The 17,792-nt window shown below is 35.8% G+C and overlaps 2 protein-coding genes across 2 annotated transcripts in view; both read right to left on the minus strand.

The window, feature by feature from the left end:
- The window catches only part of LOC133529031 (ras-like protein family member 10B), a 56,044-nt gene that overhangs the window by 20,277 nt on the left and 17,975 nt on the right, over nt 1–17,792 (minus strand). The window lies entirely within an intron of this gene.
- On the minus strand, nt 7,568–13,255 carry LOC133529128 (trypsin-1-like). The gene is made up of 5 exons (XM_061866763.1): nt 13,145–13,255; nt 12,022–12,184; nt 9,732–9,966; nt 9,479–9,610; nt 7,568–8,112 (listed from the first exon to the last, which is right to left on the minus strand). Exons 1-5 carry the CDS (start codon nt 13,209–13,211, stop codon nt 7,963–7,965), a joined length of 747 nt encoding a protein of 248 aa, XP_061722747.1. The 5' UTR covers nt 13,212–13,255; the 3' UTR covers nt 7,568–7,962.

Here is a 17,792-nt window from a genome sequence, read left to right on the forward strand (position 1 = left end):
CATGTATGTAAAATGTATAATTGTTGGTGCAATAAAGAATATTTACTTACTTACTTACTTACCTAAAGGTTGTCTGGAAGAGTTCGCTTTTTAGCGATAAGACGACCTGGTGTTCACCTTTTAATTTTCTGTATTCTTTGTATTGTTTTCTGTATTTAGGTGTGCAATAAAGAGTATTTATTTTGTATTGTATTGTTTTTTTTTAATAATAAATAAATAAATAAAATAAATAAATATTATAGGACATTATTACACAAATTGACTAAATCCCACAGTAAGCTCAATAAGGCTTGTGTTGAGGGTACTTAGACAACGATATATATAATATATAAATATTTATAAATACTTAAATACATAGAAAACATCCATGACTCAGGAACAAATATCCACTGCTCATCACACGAATAAATCCCTTACCAGGATTTGAACAATAAAATAATGTGTGTTAATTTGAATAATAAGTACGAAATATGGTTTTATTGTAAAATGGTTCTTATTTGCAAGAAATAAAAAAAAAATGGCCAAGTGCGATTCAGATTCGCCCATGAAGGGTTCCGTACCATTTATGACATATTGAAAAAAAACTACTTACTAGATCAGAAGTTACAGGGGGAGGGGGGGCACATTTTACCACTTTGGAAGTGTCTCTCGCGCAAACTATTAAATTTAGAAAAAAGTGATATTAGAATCCTCAATATCATTTTTGAAGACCTATCCATAGATACCCGTACGTATGGGTTTGATGACATAAAAAATTTAGTTTCAGTTCTAAGTATGGGGAACCCCCAACATTTATTGTTTTTTTTTTCTATTTTTGTGTGAAAATCTTAATGCAGTTCACAGAATACATCTACTTACCAAGTTTCAACAGTATAGTTCTTATAGTTTCGGAAAAAAGTGGCTGTGCCATACGGACGGACAGACAGATAGACATGACGATCCATAAGGGTTCCGCTTTTTGCCATTTGGCTACGGAACCCTAGAAAAAGAGATTTAGGTAGACTAGATCAACTGAACCACTTTTAGTATAACCGCTTATAAGTCGAAATCTCGATTAAAGCGATTGCTAATAGCACTTTCGTGACTGAGCGTAGAGTTTATTTTGATTGAAGCCACCGATGGATCTACAATACTCTTTCTTTTTACTACTTCTATTTTTAGACTGCCTTGGTAACGGTTCGAGTAATCCCTATAGAATGATTTTTCAAAGGGCAAGGGACACATAATATAACAGTTCCACGTGTAATCTTATTCTCCCCCGACATCCTTAATTTAACACACGTGCGTAACAGCGGGAAACATATACAGATTGAATAATATGATACAAACAACGTAATATTGCTCGAAATAAAATAAGCGAATGTAATGTGAATATGTTTTTTGGAAGTTCCTAACTCTTATAATACGTAATTAAATAAGTTATTTGTCAGAAATTTCATTTTTGTTACAAGCTTATATCGCTGACCGTACTTTTTTTGACACAATTTTAAAAACCCCAAACGTAGTTAGGTTGTATTATTTTATCACAGAGTTCCTATGGCCACCTTCTGTCTCAATCATCAGATCAGCTGGATGATACTATAATATTGCATTGTCACCCAACTTACTATGTAGGTATGCAAATTTTCAGCTTCATTGAAAGTTGGGAAGCGTACAAACATATATACACCGTGTTTTTATTGAAATCTGTTAACTTCGGGGCATCAGAAAGTTCTTTTAAGGAAATAAAATGGCAGGGGTAATTTTATAAAAAGTAATTAAATGTTGCGTATAGCACTGTTGCAACACGGGCATTACATTTAACCCAACCAAACAATTGAAAACTATGACACATCAATGACATTTCAAACATCGACCGTTCGAGATAGTACTTACGTTTAGTAGCAAATGTATTAACTCGTACTAAACACTAATCAATATGTAAACAGACCCTAAGACAAAGGTACACGCTCGTAGGGGCCTTATAAGATAAAAATAAATTATTGATTATCTCCGAAATGGAGTTAATTAGAATACCGGTGTCTTTAAGAAAGTTATTTAATTTAAGCTTAGGAATGCACCCTAGAAATTAACGGAAATAAAAAATCACGTTGTATACCCGTACAAGCATATACATATACACTAACATATATTGTAAGTTAAATAAAAGCTTGTAAAAACGGAATAAGGTCACACGGTTTGGATGGATCTATTGGAGAAGCACAAGCAGTCTTCCTCTTTCCTCTTAAACACACAAACACATAGTGACACTAATGAACGTGGTATTTACTCTATAAACAAAGAGAACTCTCATAAATCCAGTTAAGCTTTGTAAAGTTAGCAAACAGCAATTTGCGAATACAACTCTTAACATTTTCCATTGGCATAATTTCCATGCATAAAATAATAACATTGTTCGAAGCTGTAGAATAATATTCATTATATATTTTTGGGTCAGTCATCTGTTTTAGGGACATACCTACGTATTTGAACTCCGGATTGCGGGTTGCGGGTGTGAACAAATCTAGTACTTAGCATTAAGAAAATCTACCATTTAAAATTTAATATTTGATAAACAGATAACTTAACTGAAATACATTTTAACGAGAAACAAAAAACGCATCACAGGACGTAAGCAAAACAATTGTCATTCCAGATCTAGAGCAGAGCCCAACTGGGGAATTACCTCCACCTTACAGAAAACAGCAGCCAAATAACACTAGACCCTACTCATAGTGTTGTGTTCCTGCCGGTAAGTAAGGTTGCCAGAGCTCAACGAGGGGGGGGGCGGGTTTAGGGTCGGCAACGCGCATGTAACTCCTCTGGAGTTGCAGGCGTACATAGGCTACGGAGATTGCTTACCATCAGGCGAGCCGTATGCTTGTTTGCCACCGACGTAGTATATAAAAAAAAAACAAGAAAATCCCTACGTTATAGAATCGAGCCTTAAAACTAATCAAAGTACTTTTGTTTTGTTACATATATAAATATATATTTATTTATAAAAAGTAATTAAATGTTGCATATAGCGTTGCTGTAACACGGGCATTACATTTAATTCAACCAAACAATTGAAAACTATGACATATCAATGTCATTTCGAATATCAGTCGTCCGAGATAGTATTTACGTTTAGTAGCAAATGTACACACTCGTACTAAACACTAATCCATATGTAAACAGGCCCTAAGGCAAGTGTATACGCTCGTGAGAGCCTTATAAGATAAAAATAAATGATTGATTATCTCCGAAACGAAGTTAATTAGAATACCGGTGTCTTTGAAAAAATTACTTAATTTAAGCTCAAGGATACCAAGGGACCTTGAAATTAACGGAAATAAAAAAAACACGGTATATATACATATTATGTGGAAATTATTGCCATATCATATGACGTGACATGATATGCGAACAAAGCTGATTTATGAGAGTTCCTTGTTGCCAACGGAAGTCTCAAAAAGGCTTAAATTTGCCAATAGTCTAATCCCAAACGCAATGCCACATAAGTCGGATTAACATTTCAGATACATAGCAAAAAAGGCGGTCCACGGCCCTTGAGTGACTGCTAGGGTTTCTTGAATTATTATTTTATAGGCCACCGTATTACAATTCGAAATTCAGAGATTCCAGAGTGAAAATTCGGGACACGTAAATATTTATGTACTGACTCAAATTAAATTTACTAGTTTTCAGAATATAGCAGTAAACACTCTTGCACAGTGGAAAAAGAGGGGGGAGCCCTTGCCCAGCAGTGGGACAGAGTTAGCTCTGAATTATGATAAATACAATTTTAATTTTCAAGAGATTGATAAATTTATTATTAAACCCACTTCAAAAAAGGAGGAGGTATTTTTTTTTTATGTATATTACTCGATATCTCCGAGAATCGTGAACCGATTTTCATTTTTTTTTAATCGAACGGGTATAACCCCGATATGGTCCCGTTGGTACCAAGTCGGGGTCTGATGATGGGATCTTGGAGAAATCGAGGGAACTCTTCAAATGTTATAGGTACATGTATGGCGCTTTTGGTAATTTCAGAAGTCGGTTTTATTTTTTGTTAAAAAGTTTTATATTATCTAAATATCGGGACTTCCCAAAAATTCGTGACACGTGGTCACCCTAGTGATATCTGTTTTATCCCCGATTACGAAGAGACTTAAAAAGACCCGTCGAATGGCAGTGGCAGTGGATTATAGCTTCAGAGGATATTTTGGCCAAAAGTAAATACATTTTAAAAATATACCTGGTATTTTCAGACAAAGAAGTGAGGTTTTTGTTTGATGAAACGTAACTTCTGACACTGACAGCAGTAGTAGAGCAAATTTATGAAGTAAATATATTAAAGTTCGAATCGAAAAACACTTTTGACAACTTTTGACTGAAAGCTGTAAATATACAGATATATCTCTATTTTTAAAGCTGAGAATAACATACAGTGTGGAAAAAAAAAATAATGGACCCTGGAGGGAAAGTGCCTTAAAAGCTTAAGTTAGCTCATTTTATTTAAAGGAAAAAATCTTTTATTTTTAAAAGAAACAATACTGCATTCGATATTTTTTTAATTCGCTTGTCTCGCCCGGGAATCGCACCGACTAAAAAATTCCAAAAAAGAACACTCGTTTTTTTAATTTGGTAGTCGATAGTTAAAGTTAATATTTCTCCAAGAAAAGTTAGGTCTTACACTCGTCTGTCGTACAAAATATCCATAAAATCGAACATTTAGTACACAAGAATATTTTTAGACAAACAAATTGTTAAAAATATTTAAATGCAGTTTTGTTTCTTTTTTAAAATAAAAAAATGTTTTCTTTAAGTAAAATGATCCAGTTTAAGGTTTAAAGCGATTTCCCTCCAGGGCTTATGAATTGTTCGCACCCTGTATAGGTACGTTTGAAGCATTGTTCTAACCGTCACTATTGATGCTGACTGTACTCTACAGCAAAATAACACAATACGCAACACATCACAAATGCAAATTATTTCTCATCATAACTTGGCGCCATATTGTGAGAGGACATCGCCGTTGGATGTTGTATGAGCGTTTTTCTCCGCACATATCATAAACCCAGGGGATTCGAAAACCGCAATTTAAGAGCAGCAAAAGATAAACTGTTTTATTACATATTCCAAATTTCTTATGTGTGAAAATATTGTTAGAGACAAGATAAGTCGGCATAGATTTTGATAGCCCATCACAGTCGGACCAAGATAAGTTGGCAGAGATTTTGAGAATGTCAAACTTCTATGAAATTAGGACGTTATCTTTGTCTGACAATATAGCATTGATATCGATTTATTACATTATAACTATAATTTTTTTACATTATAACTATAAATTTTTCAGGAAAAATATAATCAGTCCTCTATCTTGGTAACTTTTTTTTAAGTAAAAAAAAACATTTCCGAATTCAGTTTGCAATTTAACCAACTTTACGTGCGTGTGTTAAACACTTGAAATTTCCGTGAGATAACATTAAACTATTTTTGAAATCGGTTCATTTGATAGAGACTTATCCTCGAAAAACCAACATACGTGCATTAATCGCCCAAATTAGTTAGACAATTTGCGTATAGATGGCGCTATACACAAATATACTTAGTTCTAGTTTAGATAAGTTCTCATTTATATATCGTATAATCGACAGAAGCAGCTCGATTCGGGCAACCAATGTCACTTTGACGTAAATGTCATAGATAGATCTTACTGGGATCACAGCGGAATCGAAAAAAAACGTTAATTTTGACATGTCGTTTAATAGCTATCGATCTTTTAAAGGTCTTTCCAGGATCTTAAACGTGTCTTAATCATTCTTCGAATCGGGCCGTTTAATACTTGTTCTAAATTAAGTAGTGACAGAACCTTCTCACTTAATCGTATTAACGGCTACTTTCATTATATGAAATAATACAGTTGCAAATAAACTCTTAACCTAAAAATGTATCTAAATGCTAGCCAAAATTAATTGAAATTAGTCCTTGTACGTTAACGCATAAAGTCCTAAATAGAAAAGCAATAAGCGACGACGAGGGGCTATATTGATTGCATCTACCCTTATCTTACATGGAGTCACGTTCGACGGACTAATTAACGATCCTATTACACCCCGTACGAGCTCATTAAGCTATAGGCTGCTTGGAGAACGTTTAACATTCATTATAATACCTCACATACATATATATTTAGTACATATTAATTTGTAATAATTAGGTTACGTAGGATACTTATGCATATTAGGTACGGACGGAAATCTGGTCGTAGTAACTTTCGTAGTTGTGTAAAAAAGAGGATTACAATTATTAGACTAATAACATTACCACATCATCGTGTTCGTTATAGATACAGTGAAACTGCACTGCTGATAATAGTTCGCAAATTAAATCTTGATTTCACGACCAGTTTCAAATTTCAGTAGCAAGGTAAAAAGTTACTCATAGCTATCCCGCACCGCTCCACCGCAAGGAGCCGGCATTCGTTGGGGGTTCTTAAAAGTCTTCACAAGAAAGGTTTCAGTAGCAAGATACGTTCCAATCTTCCAATTAAATGCTACTAGTAATTACCGTTCTGCGGCTATCTGCATGGTGCACAGCAACGCTGCAGCAATAAAGTTGCTGTAGTGTCAACGCTAAAGTGAGTTTTTCTTTTTCTTTTTTTCTCTCTGGTTGCGCTGAAAACCAGCACCATGGCTATGGCATGGCATATGCTGAGCGGCAGCCATTTTGGTGACAGATTGTACTAGAATAAGTTGTATTATAGGTTAAGTTTTATTTGTACACCAAATAAACTACCGTAGCTGCGGGCTACATACCCATAGCCGTAGGGGATAACTTTAGCCCAAAAAAAAAAAATGTTTAAGCTAGTCACCATGTCATAGTCTATTGGTCAATCGTACGTTTTTAATATCCCTCCGATCTACTTTCATGGCCCGAAATGTGCTATAGGTAAAAAACTTAAGTAAGTCACCTGTTGTATGTAGTTGTGACGTGTTCGAATGAATATACATTTGTTTTGTTTGTGTGTGTTTTTTAAACATGTATTGTCTATTCGAACACGTCACAACTACATACAACAGGTGAGTTACTTAAGTTTTTTACCTATAACAATATGCTATGTCTACGACCATATCATTTTGGACCATAGTAGCCCTACCTTAAGAACATTAGCCCAAAAATATAAAAAAAACAAAAAAAAAAATTATACCTATATGTGTGTATTTTTCTTTTTATATGGGTAAATATACTTAATGTATTCTTAAGTTATTATTAAACTTTATCTCGTTCTAATATAATAAATAACCGTAGGAATGACATGCGCGTTTTCAAAAATTCGGATTATATTTGGTCCAAGTAACCCACAGTTACGGTATTTCTATTCTATTATATTCTACTTAAACTGTAGTGTTTGCCTTTTTAGTCATTTTTAAATCTTGGTTTACCTCAATATTTGCCGGAGTCAATGTCGGGATGGTATTGACAATTATCAAAAGTGCAGAATAACTGGAAGCATTTATTTAACACATATAATTTTATTGTAGGTACAAACACTAGTTAAAATAAAACAGTCTGCTTAGAAAAAATACTTTCAGTATGGGGAATATGCATAAAACTTTATAGGTATTGATATATAGTTCTGTAAGTGTTACTTATTTAATATCTAGATGGAAAAATAGTTTTGAGTCTGGTAGGAAAATTAATTAGTCTTGTTTTAAGAATAATAAAACTGGTAAAACATCACTACCAGAATTCACTAGCAGAATTACAAGAAAAGAATAATTATTGATATTTAGCAAAAAACTATGGACAATACTGTATGAAATAATGGGTCAAGTATGCAAAAAAAGAAACAAAAATCCTCTTCTCAAGTTAAATGGAACAAAGGAAAGCGAATGAAATGTAAAGAGCACGGAACCTAAAGTATTTTGATTTGCGTCTTCAACTGTCTTGTTTACGGGTTTTCTCTGATAGTAATGTTCGATACCTAGTTTAAGGGTTCTTTCTGATAACTTGTTCGATCCACTGTTTATAAGAGCTAATTCTAGCAAAACGTGACGGCTGGTATTTACAATCGTTAGGTACAACAGCCAATACTCCCACCAGTGTGTTTTCAACGGTTAAAGCTCCGCCAACGTCTCCCTGTGAAGAAAAAATATATAACAATTTTAATAACGATCGTTTCTTTAACGTTAAAATTTAAAGTAAGGTTTTTGTAGCCTTTTATTCCAGGTATGGAAAAACGTACAGTAATGGCGGAACTGGTAAATAGTTAGAATTATGAATTACAAGAACCCACCACCAAAAAGCCCCCATACAATCATAGTGACGCTCTCATTTTAAAACGGCATATGAAGTAAGGAATTTTGTGTATGTACCTTCTACTGACGCTCTGTTTTTTTATTTTATTTTATAATTTATAGCAACGAAAATTGCATTAATAAGGTCCTACTTAATGTTCATGACACCTTTCATGTTATTTCTGCATTTAGTTTTAATATGTTCATAGTCATACTCATACTCATTCTTTATTGGTAATAGGTAATTACATGTCAACTTACATAACTAGTACAAATAACATATAAAAAGGAATTAAAATTACAAAACATTTAGTTAAGTTAAAAGACACTAGCTCTTTGCGTAGGTATAGATTTTTATTAATATTTCGCAGTCAGAAATTCTTCTATACTATAGAACGACCGCTAAACGAGCCAAGCTTTGAGTGTATTTTTAAAGATTAAGAAACTACGTGCGTCTGTTATTACTGATGGTAGATTATTATACACAGAGGGGCCCATGACGTGTATAGTTTTTGCCGTCTTGGCTAAGCTACGGGGCACCACTGCTACGCTTCTGTTAGCCCACCTGGGGTATTAATCTAAATTATCTCGCGTGTATAAGGCAGTTTGCAGTATCAAGAGACCCGGCAATGTGACAATCCCTAGGATAGTGAAGTGTGGCCTTGCAGACTCATGCCATAGAACTCGAGCAATAGCCCTTACAGCTCGTTTTTGGAGTCAAAAGACACGCTGCCAATCGGCTGCCCGACCCCATACCTCAAGCCTGTATTGAACGATGGACTGGATGATAGCGAAGTAACAGCTAGCTACGGACTACCTGAAGCGGGAGGGCGGTCGTCAGCCTGCTAAGGGCGAAATAGGCCCATCGCAATTTGGCGAACAGGGAATCAATATGGCTCTTCCATGTTAGACTTTGGTCTCTGTGGAAGCTCAAGAAGGAGGTACTTTTAACCTGGTCTATGGTACCGCCAGCGAGGCGCTTGCGCCCAAACAAATCAAACTGGATGAAATGCGTTTTGATTAGGTTTAGTATGAGGCCGTTTTGGTCGAACCAATTCGACAGTTGTCCGGCTACTACGTTTAGCTACAATTGCCGCAACGTAGTCAACATACATATGAGAGCGTAACTATCATTGTATGGCGGCGGCTGCAGTCTTATGCCTTTTATGTTGTGAAATTACTAGGCAAACTCTCTTTTATATACTTACATAACACCCGTTATGTTCCTGGTCTCCAGCGCAGAGCTGGAGGTCGCCTAAGCGTTTATCCTCCTTCTTACACCAGTCGACATCAGAAATGGGGATATCTCCCTGGCGGAGCTCCTTAAGTGACACATCCTTCTAAAACCACATAATAGTATTTTGTGGAACAGGTACATAATAAGGGTTCTTAAAATTCAAGCGCCGAAGTTACAAAATGAAACGGCCTGTGTATAAATATGGTAGGTAATGATGAACTTACACTATTTGCCGCACCAAATGCTGTTAGTGTCGCAATCGTATCTCTAGAAAGTATAATGCTCCCGTCATTCAATGCGATTTTGGCGACTGTATTACTGAATCGCAACGGCTCCCGGAGTTTTATCAAACAAATACTTGGCTTTAAGTCCCTAGGATACTTGAAAATCTTATCAATTATGACGGCACGCCCCAATTGCTCTTTTCTGTTTGTCCCTACGAAGCAATATAGATCTTCCCTGTGAACAAAGATGTAAATTAGGTATTATATTAGTTGTATACTCTGAATTAAATACATAATATGTTTTACTGGCTTATTAATTATTGGTACCTACGCTTCTAATGCACATTCGACTTTTTTGTTGATATTCCGCACCAGGCGCGGATCCAGCCCTCAAAAAAGGTTGTGGTCAGAGCCACCCTAAAATCGGCCAAGTGCGAGTCGGATTACGAACTTACTCACGAACAATCATGACTCATGAGATATGATCGTCGTCGTTCATGAACGATCATCAGGCTATCGATCTCAATAGACTGTGAAAGTGTTATGTTTATGTCACAAGACTATAAGGGGGTACCTAATGATTCCCCAACATATTTTTTGTTGATTATTGATTCGCAGACATTTCGCCGAACATCGTTTTGCAGAGGGATTTAATCGTACCTAATAGATGTAACTTTTGGTTATTTTGGTTTTACCAAAAAAAAAAAAATAACACAATTTCATTTCCCAAATATTTTTTTGCAACTGTACATTTTTCAATCAACCTTTTCCTCTATACTTATTTGACAGATTTCAATTTAACAAATTACCATTTCCCTAACAACAATTCAACAACATTCATTAGACCAAATTTTTTTAACTTGATTTAAAAATGTTGACCAATTTTTAGTTTATCAAACATGTTTAGTCTATTTTTATTTATTTTTAACAACAACATAAAAACGAACTGTTGCCAAAAAAGTGGGCTAGGTTAGAACTGCGACACTCTTAGTAATGAACTCTTGTTAGAAAAGCAGGTTAAGTTAGAACTGCGACCCCCAGAAAGGCAAACGGTTGCCGGAAAAGCGGGTTAGGTTAGAGGTGCGACCCCCACAAAAACGAACTGTCGCATAAAATACTGTGGTTAGGTTAAGTTACTAGATTTTTTGCTATACATAAAAAAGAGACAGCAACGTATTAAAATGACTAAATAAAGAATTTATTTGTCAATAGTGGTTTGTAATGTTTTGATTTGCTCGTACGTACCTATAAATTTGGCAACTATATAATTCGAGGAATAAAAATGGTGACAAATTTTTTTAAATTACGGAAATGTCTACACAGTGTTTTTCAAAACGTTCTGATGCAAAACATTTTTAATGCTATGTATTGAGTTGGCAAATGATTATTTGGTGTTTATACTTTTGCGATAAATTCTTTGAAAAAAGCAATGCAAAAACTTTTGGTCATCTTTTGGGTCTTTTGGTTAGAGTTTTTTTTTCTTTATTTCTTACTTTCTTATTTAGCAAAAAACTTGGTAATCCGTTAGTAACCTAAGAATTTCATTTGGCAGAGTAATCTGTCCGATTAAACAACGTTTACTCAAGTAACGTTTTTTTTTAAATTTAATTTCGAGTAAAGTGAGTGCTGTGTAATTTAGCAATTGCGGTACTACATACATATTATCGGCGTATAAAGTAATGTATCGGAAATCTCTAACTTTTTATTGCAGTCCATGGAACCCTTTTTAGATAGATAACTACGCTATAAAACAACTACGTTTAAAAAAACAACGAAATTTGGACTAATATAGTTAAGCTAAAAACAATTGCCCCTGTAATGTTAGTAAATAATTGTTATTCTTGTAAATAAGTAGGGGTCAGCTGATATTAACATGCTCCAATTTCTAATAATTAATACAAAAAATCACTCTACCTATCGTGTTTCGACCACGGGTTTCTCGGGTAATTGTGACGGTTACCAAACGATTACTCTACGAAAAGTAATTCCGCTTATAAATGTTATGCCAAGTTGCCAACTGACTACTCTGCGTAATGAAATTCTGCCAAACAGTGGTCTGCCAAAGCGTCTGCGAAACAAAATCGGCGTAATTTTACTCGGCGAATCAATAGGGCACCCTATTAGGGTTGTGGGCATGCCCATCGTGCCCACAACGGTGGATCCGCCCTTGTTCCGCACACGTACTGGACTATTTGATAAAAAAAAAGAAACATAGGCACTTATATTTAAAAACTGAGTGTACCTACCTACATAGTATTCAAGAGGTTTCATAATACGTATCAGTTCTTACGTTCTCTGGTTACAGCAGACCGAAGAGGTCAGGATATACTGTTCGTCAATAATAACCCCACCACACGGAGCGTCCGGTTGGGTGTACAGCAAAGCCATGTAAGGTGCTTGTTCAATGTGGATGACGCTGCCACCAGTAACGCCCACGTTTTTGGAACCTATAGCTGTATAATAAAATGAGTCGTCGTGACTAAAAATTATTAAGATTAAAAACATAGAACTGAAAAACTAGCCAAAAGAAGTAATTTCTAAAAAAAAAAAAACATTTTTGATACAAGCTTTTAGCGCTGACTGTATTTTTCTTTCAACAGGCAGCTAGTACTCATCGAGACAATGCTGACAAACTTAAACATACGAGTAATTAGGTTATTGTTTTACCATAGAGTTCCTATGGCCACCTCCTGTGTCCATCGTCAGATCAGAGTGATTAGCCAACGTGCTAATCGTTAACATTCTGTAGCGTAGCGTAGTCATCCCTGTCACTCTTCCATATTAGTGCTACAGTGACAGTTGCGTTTCGTTCGCTACGGAGCGTCAATGATTGGCACGTTGGCTAATTAATCTAGTCGATGGTATCATAATAGTGCATTGTGATCCAACTTACATATGTATGTGAAGTTTCAGTTCCATCGAACAATGGAAAGTGGGTCTAATTTAGCTTGCAAGATTTGACTCGGAGATTTTTTCAAGTAGGTATTTCAAGTAAAATAACAGCTTTTTGACTTCAGATTGTTTGGTACCCATACATTACTTAAGTTACTTAAGTGTATATTAAACTAAATTGCGCTACTTTTGGGACAATATTATCCTACTAAAAACATTTTCATATAAAATGTTGCTAAGACAAAACCATAAGGTTCGCACTGTCAAAAAGTTATCTCATATAGAGCCAAGCTTCTAACTCTACAAGCTTTTTATGTTTAATAGGTCAACTATTGGACATGATATCCCGAGAATTTTGTTTATCTGGGATACTCCAAACCCAAGTTATCAGGGTTCAACAAAATGACAAAGCGCTTCGAGAAAAGGTAAGTGCGCTTCACTTGGCTCGTCTAAGCGGGGGCACTACGGTGTCCCGATTGTAGATTTAGTGAAAATATTAAAATACCGTTTAAGTTACTTACCAGAGCTCCAGGCTGCTTGAAATAAGACACTTAAAGTGACGAAGAGTACCGCTAGTACCCGAGCCATGGTGACACACAATTTGAAACTGTGCACTGAAAGTCGATCCTGGCCTATTTTATATTTCGCAAAAAAAACAAACAAATTTTATTATCACTATGGATTTTAATCATGACCCCTTTAATGATTATGATTAAAATAATTGCGGAACAGGCACTTGCAATAAATTATATTTATTGATTTGTAGGGTTCCGTACCTCGAAAGGAAAAAACAGAACCCTTTTAGGATCACTTTGTTGTCCGACGTCTGTCTGTCTGTCTGTCTGTCTGTCAAGACCCTTTTTCTCAGCAACGCGTAGAGATATCAAGCTGAAATTTATATCAAATATTCAGGTCTGCTGTCCCTTGGAGCTGTGAAAAAATCAAACTTTTAAGCCAACGCAATTAAAAGATACAGCCTTTTATGCCGCAAATTTCCGCAAATTTTCGACACTCGCAAGGGACTCACTCGCTCACAAGGGACACGGTACTTACCGTGAACTCAGAATCTTGAAATTTGGTACGAAGCAACGTCTTATAGCACAGATAAAGGGAAAATTGCGAAAACCGTAAATTTTTACTTACATCATATAACAAAAATATTTTAAATAATTGATATGACTCGATTGTCGTGATGGGTGTACTTTTACTTATATACCTACAGGTTTGTACGGAACCCTCGGTGCGCGAGTCCGACTCGCACTTGGCCGGTTTTTTTATCAGACTGTTGCTACCTAAAATACATGCAAAATATTTCGATCTAACTTTAAAATTGATAAATAAACTAGGTATTTCTGATTTTGCTAATTAGTTAAAATGAAAAATAATCGGTTAATGAAATGTAACTTTTTTGGTAATTTGATAAAATTTATTTAGCCTTTTTTTAGGTACAAGCACTTCATATTATATGTGTGCATATTAAATTATGTACTTAAAAAAAAGGTGTATGTTCAACACGGTGTGGCTGCGAGATAAGTGTAGCTAGCCTTTATAATTAGGCCTATACCCCTATTGTAAATTTATTCGATAGCGAGACGTGACGTTTGCGTTACGTCTCATTTTGTATGGGATTTTGAGTTTCCAAAACGTCCCGCTTGGCGCGCTGTTTCCAAATCCCGTACAAAATGAGACTTAACGCAAAGGTGTACGTCACGTCACGCTATCGAATAAATTTACACTAGGGGTTCTGTTTACACATTGATTAGTGTTTATTGCGAGTTCGTACATTTGCCACTCAACGCAATAGCAAGTAACAAATTTATGAACTCGCAATAAATACTAATCGTAATCAATTAATTTATGGGCAAATAGTACCCCTAGTGTAAATTTATTCGATGGCGTAACGTGACTTATGCGTTTGCGTTAAGTCTCATTTTGTAAGGGATTTTTAGTTTCCAAAACGTTCCGCTTGGCGCGCTGTGTTTAAATCCCATACTAAGTGAGACTTAACGCAAACGCGTACGTCACGTTTCGAAATCGAATAAATTTACACTAGGGGCTCTAGTCGCAAACCACTAAACGAAAGTAGCAAGTAACAAATTTATGAACTCGTAATAAATACTAATCAAATAATCAATGTGTAAACAGGCCCCAATGTGAAGGCTAGCCATACTTATCCATATGCCACACTTAACTCCATTGACCTGACGACGACAAAAATACCGACTTAGCGATTATCAATTAAAAAATATCAAATCATCATCTTCCTCGCGTTACTCGGCATTTTGCCACGGCTTGTAGCAGCCGGGGTTCGCTTGACAACTAAGCTCAAGAATTGGCGTATGCACTAGGTTTTACGAAAGCGACTGTCATCTGACTTTCCAACCCAGAGGGTAAACTAGACCTTATTGGGGTTAGTCCGGTTTCCTCACGATGTTTTCCTTCACCGAAAAACAACTGGTATTAAATGATATTTCAAACATAAACTCTCTGAAGATCTCATTGGTACGAGCCGAGGTTTGAACTCGCGACTTCTGGGTTGAAAGTCACACGCTCTTACCGATAGGCCACGAGCGCTTCTATAACTTTAATTGATATAAATTCGACGTGACTACCACTTAGCTAGAATAATAAAAAGTATGTTTTCTTTATTACTCGTTGTGCATGGAAAATGTGCCGTCTTTAATTTTGAAACGAAATAGTGTACAGAGTAAGTTTTCCAAGCCCTTTCGACCTTAGAGACTGCCACCTTTCCTCACATTTTTCCTAAGTGACCACCTGCGCCCTTTCTTAATTGGCAGTGTGACGTGGGTCGAGAGCTTAAGGATGAGGGCAAAATCACTTAAGGGATGCGGCATTTTGGTGTTAGTTCATACTCGTAGTTATATAAGGGGTACTCATTTATTACTTATATTTGTTGGGATATTTATGTTATTTTCGTTACAAGGCTGTATCGATTTGTACATAGTCATACATGTCATATTTTTGGGTAATGTTTGCGCCGCATAAAACTAACCTTTTCTTTATTATCCATTCTGACCTCTGTGTCGGGTTTCAAATATAAGGCAAGTGGAAAAAGAAGTAAGAAGTACATGACACATTTCAACGTCAGTACCCTTAGTGTACAGTTATTCGATATCGTGACGTGTCGTAAGCGTTTCCGTTAAGTCTCATTTTGTATGGGATTTTGAGTTTCCAAAACATTCCGCTTGGCGCGCTGTTTCTAAATTCCATACAAAATGAGACTTAAAGCAAAAGCGTACGTTCGCGTCACGCTATCGAATAAATTTACACTAGGGTTCTGAAGTAAAATATTCACAATGCAATATTTCATGCAGAAGAAAATAATAATATAAAGCAAAAAGGGATCCCTATAATTCAAGTACAACAACATTCAAAAGTGCCGACGCTCAACAAGAAGCAAACCAGAATTAGAACCCGTTAAATCATTTCAGTAAGTTATTCCGCACCCCTAGGTACATTAACTTTATAATTTCATATAAATAAACGGAGATTTGTTTTATACCAAAGCGTGTTCGAAAAGAAACGTAAGCTTTGATTCATATTAAAAGTCTATCACTTATATCATAGGCGGTTGGTAAAGTGCAGATTTTCTAGCAAAAGGTGTCTGAGTGTTTTGGAAACAAACATATAGAACATATATATTAACAAATCAGCTTCATACAGACAAGCAGAAGCGCAGGTGGCCTAGCGGGAAGAGCATGCTACTCTTAATCCGGAGGTCGCGGGCACAGAACTTGGTCGCGAGTTTAAAGTTTAAACCCCGGCTCGGTACCAATGAGTTTTAGGAACTCATGTATCATGTACGAAATATCATTGATATTTACCACTCGCTTTTCGGTGAAGGAGAGTATCATGAGGAAACCGGACTAATCCCAATAAGGCCTAGTTTACCCTCTGAGTTGCAGGGTCAGATGGCAGTCGCATTCTTAAAAACTAGTGCCTACGCCAATTCTGGGGATTAGTAGTAAAGCGGACCCCAGGCTCCCATGAGCCGTGGCAGAAGAAGAAGGAGGAAGGAGAGCTTCATTCAGACGAGCGGTAAAGGAGAATTCTCTGCCGCGACCCATACAAAATTTATAAATAAGACTCGTGGCAATTAGACGCAACCACAGTCATATTCCCAGAGAATTACCCTAAATCAGTCCGTATCTGACGGTAATCATTTATTACAAAATCAATTAAAGTAAAACTATAATTCGCTGATTCCGTAAAAATACCTCTAATGGAAAAGCAAAACATTTTCCCGTTTTGGTTTTCCATTTGTTCCTAAAATACGGAATGTGCAAAGTTTTCGAACCCGATGATTCGCGTAAAAGGGGAATGTGGGGGAATGTGAATAACGTGATACAAAGGAAACTTTTAAATTAAATTTTATTTGAGGAACTTTTTCTTTTAACACTGTTCTGCTTTTACAGGCTTTTTTTACAGGTTAAGGTTATTTATTATTTACACCGAACTGCAAAATTACATAGACACATTATGAATGGAATTAATTCATAAAGTAGCCATGTACTTTTGCAGCTGGGTGTACACGATTGTTTTCATCCGGTTTGAAAAAAAAAGGTTTATTTAGTTAAGGACCTGGTAGTGAGAAATGAACTTGAGAATTCTCATGTCATATTATTCAAGATTTAGTATAATTCACAGTCAGTTTAAACGATGGAACATCTCTTAAACTGTTTTTCTTGTAGTCACGAATTCGAGTCTCACCTGAAACATTTATTTTTTCAACTTTTCCTTTATTTCTCATCATGTATTGTATATACACCGTGGGCTGGTAAAACCCGACATTTTTAAGGTATATTCTTGATCGCATTTACAGACTAAAATGTCATACAAAGTTTTCTGAAAGCGGTCTTGTTTTAAACAATCACGTCCCGATTCGAACTTTAAGATCGTCAAATATTAGGACTCGTATATGTCAGTATCACACTGACGTTTTTGTTTGAAGAAATGTCACTTTTGACACTGATATATCCGATCCATATCGCATAATGACAATTCTGTAATACCTTAGTGAAAAACGCCGCTTTTGCTGCGACGTTGCAACTATGTGACTTGGTTTAGACATACACAATCGAACCCGCAATTTTTTAGCAATGTACCTACTTTAAGAAACTCTAAATTTTTATCTGTAGATACGTAAAT

This window comes from Cydia pomonella, chromosome 20 (genome assembly GCF_033807575.1).
Source record: "Cydia pomonella isolate Wapato2018A chromosome 20, ilCydPomo1, whole genome shotgun sequence".
NCBI classification, from domain to species: domain Eukaryota; kingdom Metazoa; phylum Arthropoda; class Insecta; order Lepidoptera; family Tortricidae; genus Cydia; species Cydia pomonella.

What these genes read in the sequence shown, in the direction of transcription:
- LOC133529128 (XM_061866763.1), bottom strand. Translation starts at nt 13,211, where the DNA reads ATGGCTCGGGTACTAGCGGTACTCTTCGTCACTTTAAGTGTCTTATTT. An exon ending in CATTTGGTGCGGCAAATAGT is followed by an intron (nt 9,611 to 9,731) that starts GTAAGTTCATCA and finishes ATGTGGTTTTAG; the next exon opens with AAGGATGTGTCACTTAAGGA. An exon ending in AGGAACATAACGGGTGTTAT is followed by an intron (nt 8,113 to 9,478) that starts GTAAGTATATAA and finishes TTTTCTTCACAG; the next exon opens with GGAGACGTTGGCGGAGCTTT.